Source organism: Colobus angolensis, unplaced genomic scaffold (genome assembly GCF_000951035.1).
Source record: "Colobus angolensis palliatus isolate OR3802 unplaced genomic scaffold, Cang.pa_1.0 Scaffold54, whole genome shotgun sequence".
NCBI classification, from domain to species: Eukaryota; Metazoa; Chordata; class Mammalia; order Primates; family Cercopithecidae; genus Colobus; species Colobus angolensis.
The window spans coordinates 3398356-3405336 of NW_012118932.1; the positions used below are offsets into that span (position 1 = coordinate 3398356).

General features: G+C 55.0%; 1 protein-coding gene across 1 annotated transcript in view; it reads left to right on the forward strand.

Moving 5' to 3' along the window:
- The first annotated feature begins 912 nt into the window (after positions 1-912).
- TMEM44 (transmembrane protein 44) overlaps positions 913-6981 on the forward strand; it is a 55532-nt gene continuing 49463 nt past the window's right edge. Inside the window, exons 1-3 of the mRNA XM_011961207.1 lie at positions 913-1004; positions 3351-3517; positions 3732-3818. Of these exons, the coding sequence (XP_011816597.1) occupies positions 3768-3818 (51 nt within the window). The 5' untranslated portion in view covers positions 913-1004; positions 3351-3517; positions 3732-3767. The remainder of the gene's footprint in view (positions 1005-3350; positions 3518-3731; positions 3819-6981) is intronic.

Genomic DNA, 6981 nt, shown 5'->3' on the forward strand with positions numbered 1-6981 from the left:
GTGGAGAAACCTAGCTGGGTATGGTGGCGCACCCCTGTAATCCCATCTACTCAGTAGGCTGAGGCAGGAGAATCGTTTGAACCCGGGAGGCAGAGGTTGCAGTAAGCCGAGATCATGCCACTGCACTCCAGCCTGGACAACAGCAAGACTTCATCTCAGAAAAAAAAAAAAAGAATACGCTAAGTCCCAGCTCAAGTCCAATAATAATATTCATTAAAAACTTAACTACATACTTGGCAGTACAGACCTTTTGGTATTGACTCCTGGAATACCAGCATCCTGTGACGTGAGTGTCCTCATTATTTCTGTTCTACAGACGTGGAGACTGAAGCATAGAGAGGTTGAGGGTCACCCATCTAGTAAGTAGCAGTGCCAAGATTCCGAGACTCAAACTCCACAATGCAAGTTCTTCACCGCCGACTCTACTGTCAGAGTAGCTGGTGCCTTTAGAAGTCGTTTGCTTTCCCCAGACACTGGTCTAAACACTGCCCATGTACTGTCTCAAGTAACCCTCCTGACAGTCTTTGACGGAGGCACTGTTAGTGTGCTTGTTTTGCAGATGAGGAAACTGAGGGCCAGAGAAGCTCAGTGGGCCAAAGGTACACAGCAGAGACTGCCTCATGCAGTGGGACGTGTGTGGAATAGAGCTAGGGGGCTGGGCTCTTATCCCAACCCTGCTGGTGGGCATCTGCCTACCTTGGGTTCAGTCGTATAAACACCTCATCTCCTCATCAGCCAAGTGGAGATGATAATGGACTTTTCCGGGGTTGGCGGGAGGTGTCCCTGGAGGAATACACGTGGAGGCACCGCATCAGTGTAACCCATGTGATACAGGGTCCCGGATGACAGACGCTGTAGGGGCTGAGAAAAGATGCTTGAATGCCAAGACTCTGTTCCCGTTTGCTCCCAGGTTTTCACTGGTGCCTACCTAGCAGCTGTTGACTTAGTGAACTTTATATTCATTCTCTTCCCAGTCTGTGGATCCAAATTCAAGTCTAATTCAGGTGAGTGTGTGGCTGTCTTTTCTTGTCTCTATTCACCCATTCATGCATCAGCATGCCGAATGCCTACCCCTTATCACTCCCTGAGTGGGTCCCAGCCAGGCACAAACAAAGGAGAAGGGCCAGATGTGGTGGCTCATGCCTGTCATCCCAGCACTGTGGGAGGCTGAGGCGGGCGGATCGCGAGGTCAGGAGATCGAGACCATCCTGGCCAACATGGTGAAACCCCTGTCTCTACTAAAAATAGAAAAATTAGCCGGGCGTGATGGCAGGCGCCTGTAGTCCCAGCTACTCAGGAACCTGAGGCAAGAGAATCGCTTGAACCCGAGAGGCAGAGGTTGCAGTGAGCCGAGATCGCACCACTGCACTCCAGCCGGGGTGACAGAGCGAGACTCCGTCTAAAAAAAAAAGCAAAAATAACACTCCCCCCGCCCCCCGCAAAAAAAGGAGAGGGTCCTTCTTTTAGGCTGCCAGCTACTTTTTAACATGTTTGTAGAGATAGGGTCTTGCTGTGTCGCCCAGGCTGGCCTCAAACTTTCAAGCAATCTTCCCAACTCAGCCTCCCAAAGTGCTGGGATTACAGGCGTGAGCCACGGCACCACGTGGTTCATCCCTCTTTTTTTTTTTTTGAGATGGAGTTTTGCTCTTGTCGCCCTGCATTAGGGCTGCCAGCTTGGGGGTATGTGCACACTGTGGGCAGCCAGAGGGAGGGAAGGGCTGCCAGTGTCAAGGAAGCATGGGGCACTAGAGCTGGGGCCACAGGCAGGGCACTCCAGGCACACAGCAGCATGGGCAAAGGCTAGGAGGAGGCGTGGAGCAGGGCTTGGGCATGAATAGTGATAGCTTAGCGTGCAGGTTTGCGGTGGTCAGGCGAAGCTTCACAGCTACTGGAAGTGGGTGGCAGGAATGGGCACGGGCCACCACAGGCACGGCAGGGGTTGGAAATGGCTGGGCCAGGGTGAGTGGCCCTGGGTATCTGTGGCTGGGGCTTCTTGAGAAGGGTCAGCCATGTGCTTGGGCCCTTGTTCCAAAAGGGGATGAGGGACCGGGTGTGGTGGCTCACCCCTGTAATCCCAGTGCTTTGGGAAGCCAAGACAGGCAGATCATTTTGAGGTCAGGAGTTCAAGACCAGCCTGGTCAACATGGTGAAACCCTGTCCCTACTAAAAAAATACAAAAATTAGCTGGACGTGGTGACATGCACCTGTGATCCCAGCTACTTGGGAGGCTGAGGCAGGAGAATCATGTAAACCCGGGAACTGGAGGTTGCAGATTGTACCACTGCACTCCAATGTGGGCGACAAGAGCACAACTCCGTCTCAAAAAAAAAAAAAGGGGGGATGAACCACGTGGTGCCGTGGCTCACACCTGTAATCCCAGCACTTTGGGAGGCTGAGTTGGGAAGATTGTTTGAGGCCAGCCTGGGCGACATAGCAAGATGCTGTCTCTACAAACATTTTAAAAAGCAGCTGGGCATGATGGTACATAGCCCGTGGTCCCAGCTCCTTGGGAAGCTGAGGTGGGAGGATCACTTGAGTCCAGGAGGTGGAGGCTGCAGTGTGCGGTGATTGCACCACTGCACTCCAGCCTGGGTGACAGAGCGAGACCCTGTCTCAAAAATAAATCAGTAAATCCAAGGGGGCTGCGTCAGTGTGTAGTGTAGCGCGCCCTCAGCGGCTCAGTGCTCCCCAGAAGAGAAATGCTCTTTTTAGAGTTTCTCAGGAGAGAGCTGGGCAGTGGCTTACACCTGGAATCCCAGCCACTCGTGAGGCCAACGTGGGAGATCGCTTGAGCCCAGGAGTTCAAGTCCAGCCTGGGCAAAGACCTCATCTCTAAAAGCAAAAATAAACAGAATTGCTCAGAGGAGTGCCTGTCTTATATTTCAAGGACAAAGACACTGCTCATTGCTGTTTGCCCTGCGCACAGTTCCCGCTGGTGCTGTCACTGATTCACTGGTCGCTGCTTTTACCACGCTTGTACCAGTTCTGATCTGTGGAGACTGGAGAAACCACCAGGGGATGGTGCCTTATCCTTAGGAGCTCTAGTCCAGAAGAGGCACTGCTGTCTACATGCAGATGCATATGAGAGAAGATAATGTCATCTCTGCCTAAGGAAGGAGAACAGCACATTATGGGGGCGGGGTGTGCAATCAATCGGTGGTGGAGAGGAAGGGCTCCTTGAAGAGGTGGCACAACTACAGGGCCCTGAAGGGTGGGGAGGAGCTGGCCTGCAGAATAACTTGGGAACTTGTTTTGGCATCGTGTGGGGAGCTGACACCAGTTCTTCCCACACAGCTATCTGACAAGGTCTAGGTTCCAGGAGCCCTGTGGGATTTTGGTGTCTATTGCAGATTGGGAAGCCCGAGAGAGGAAGAGGAGGCGGCAGCTCAGGGCCAGTGTGTTTGCCCTGGCCCTGCCGCTGAGCCTGGGCCCATGCTGGGCTCTCTGGGTTGCTGTCCCAGAGGCTTCAGCCACCATCCGGGGGCCACAGCGGAGGCTGCTGGCGAGCCTGCTGCAGGTGAGGCTGGGCCACCCTGGGGAGGACTCGGGGTACTGCATGTCCTGCCAAATGCCTGGGGGGGGATGAGGCGGGGGCTGGGGGAGTGGGGTTAAGCCTTCCTTTGTTGGAAGAAACCTCTGAAAGCAGAAAAGGAATCCTGAGCTTTGTCTGTTTCTTGGGGCACATGGCCCGTCTCTGCAGAGTGCTAATGGTGGATCACCTGTTCTTGCAGGAAAACACTGAGATTCTCGGCTACCTGCTGGGTAGCATGGCCGCCTTGGGCTCCTGGGCTTCTCGGATCCCCCCTCTCTCCAGAATTGTGAGGCTGGGGTGCGGCTGGGACTGTGGGTCACGTGGCAGGTCTCAGGGCACCTGGGAGCGTCCTGAGAGGGTCATGGGACGGGAGTGTGGTGTCACCGTGTGTGCATGCACGTGGACTCGGCTTTTTCTGAAGAGCGTTGGTGTGTGTGGCAGCAAGGAGGGGATGTGTGTGGAGAGGGGCAGCCAACCCAGGGCGTCCTGAGGACGGCGGGAGCCTCTCGGGGAAAGCCCTTGTGTTCTTTCCCATTTCCTGTAGCAAATGAAAAGCAGGCTGTGAGGAAAAAGCCCCCGAGGCTGGCTAAACCCATGAGAGAATGAGATTGGAGAGACTCCAGGCAGTCAGGTATGAGGTTCTGTGTAGATCAAGAGTGTCTTAGGCCGGATGCAGTGGCTCACGCCTGTAATCCCAGCACTTTGGGAGGCCGAGGCGGGCGGATCACTTGAGGTCAGGAGTTTGAGACCAGCCTGACCAACACGGCGAAACCCTGTCTCTACTAAAATACAAAAATTAGCCAGGCATGGTGGTGCGTGCCTGTAATCCCAGCTACTCTGGAGGCTGAGGCAGGAGAATCACTTGAACCCAGGAGGCAGAGGTTGCAGTGAGCCGAGATCATGCCATTGCACTCCAGCCTGGGCAACAAGAGCAAAACTCCATCTCAAAAAAAAAGAGTGTCTTATTGGCAGGCATTCTCCAGGCATCCACATTGAGGGAGGCCCTGTGTCAGCCAGTCCTCTGGGGGACAAGGTGTGCGCAGGGGCGAGCGCTTGCCCTCTGGGAGCTCACAGTCTCATGGAAGACACAGGAACGTGAAGCAGCATCTCCTAATGCTTCGAGAAAGATAGAAACAAATGTTTGGGGTGTCAGAGAGAGAGAGAAGGCTCCTACGTTCTTCAAATGAGCAAGGGCGAAAACTGTTTACACTGCCAGACTGTGGGGTGGGGGGAGACGTCGTGTTGCCTCAGGAGGGAACGCGAATTTGAGGACACAGGCTAGGGAAAGGCCATCGGCAGAGGAGAGCACACAGGAAAAGCCCCCATGCGTGAAAGCGCCTGAGAAACAGCGAGACACTGTGGACGTGTGATGGCTGCTCTGCCAAGTTTTCTCTGCAGACGACTCTGAGACAGCTGTTCCTGTCTCACTGACGGAACAGTGGGTAAACCCAGCACCAAGACATGTCATAGGCCCATTTAGTCTAAAAAGAATCAGCTGGGTGCGGTGGCTCATGCCTGTAATCCCAGCACTTTGAGAGGCCGAGGCGGGTGGATCACCTGAGGTCAGGAATTCAAGACCAGCCTGACCAGCATGGTGAAACCCCGTCTGTATTAAAAGTACAAAACTTAGCCAGGCGTGGTGGCGGGTGCGTGTAATCCCAGCTACTCTGGAGGCTGAGGCAGGGAGAATCACTTGAACCCAGGAGGTGGAGGTTGCAGTGAGCCGAGATCGTGCCATTGCACTCTAGCCTAGGTGACTGAGCAATACTCCATCTCAAAAAAAAAAAAATTACTTGCCTAAGAGCGTCTTGGTTGAATAGCAGCTCCACGGATACAGCATTCAGCGCTGGAGGGTGGTTCGTGGTGGTTGGTGAAGTCAGTGAAGCTGCGTTCTGTGCTGTGACTGCCAGAAGCCTCGGGGGGCCTGGGCCTCATCAGCGGGTGTCCTGTCTTTAGATTAATGGAGGGGAGACTGGCGAGCACTGGGCTCAGCTCAACAGCCCACCGGGGTGGCTCTCCAGGGTGGTGCCAGAGCTGAGAGACCAGGTTGCATGAAGGCCTTTGAAGAAGCTGGCACTGTGCCCTGACCGCCGGTGGTAGCTCCCTAGGGCTGTCATAGCAAAGTGCCACTAACTTTCAAAAACAGAAATTTATTGTCTCAGTGCCAGAGGTCAGAAGTCTGAGATCAAGGTGCCGGCAGGACCATGCTCCTTCTGCAGGCGCTAGGGAAGGATCTGTTCCAGGCCTCAATCCTCTCCCAGGTTTGGGTAGCTCCTTGGGTTCAAGTGATTCTTCTGCCTCAGCCTCCCGTGTAGCTGGGACTACAGGCGTGCACCACCATGCCCAGCTAATTTTTGTATTTTTAGTAGAGACTGGGTTTCTCCATGTTGGCCAGGCTGGTCTCAAACTCCTGACCTCAGGTGGTCCACCTGCCTCGGCCTCCCAAGTGCTGGGATTACAGGTGGGAGCCACGGTGCCCGGCCCCTTCCTGTTGAGTAAAAGGAAGAACTTCAGGGTAAGACACTGCACAGTGCCTGGCATCTGGAGAGCCGCCAGCATCACCCCTGCCTTCGGAGGTGTCAGCTCCCCATCCCTACAAGGTATTGAAGCCTGAGGGCCCCGGGCAGGACAATAGATTGAAATTGCACTAGGGACTCCGGAAAGGAAACATGCTGTATTTCTAGGTAGGGAGCTGCTGCCGCCTCTCAGTGACTCTGGTTCCAGGAAGAAGAGCCCAGAGCTAGGTTACCCTTCGTAGGGCGAAACCCAGCAGGGTTTGGGGTGTTCTGGGAAACCAGGCCAGCATGGCTTCAGACCCTGGCTCTCCCAGAAGCTGCTCCTAATTTGGCCATGGTGAGGTTGCCGAGGAGAAAATGGCTGGGTCGCTTTGGTGGCAACGTTCCCATTGCTCCAGGAGTGAGTCCTTGAGTGGGCCAAGGGGTATGAAATACCCACTGATGAGTGAAGCGTTGTGCTGACACCAGGAGTCCTGGCAGCTGCAGAGACCATCTGAGGCCTGTCCTGCCTCCAGCCCTTACGTGGATGTGCCAGGCAGCCCAGGCTGGGGCGTGCCGCCGGCCTCTGTCCTGTCTGTAGGCGAGGCCTGCCTAGGCTGGAGAGGGACTGCCACGTCTCGTCTAGATACAATCTAGTTCCATTCTTCAAGCAGTGGTTAAGCACCTACTGTATGTCTGGCACTGCAGGTAAATAGAGCTCTGCATTTTTCTCAGGGTCGGCCCCAGGACTGACCCTGGGAAGAGACTGCTTTGGAGGACAGTGGTCACTGTCACTGGCTTAGCACGGGAACGAGGGCAGAGGACTCCCCAGCGCAGTTCATCCTGAGCAGCAGCGAGTGCAAGGCCCAGCGCCGCTCTGCCCGCCACCTCCCCTCTGGCCGTCACTGTCCTCTCTAATGTGGTGGTGGGTGCTTGGTGGGGGGCGCCAAGCAC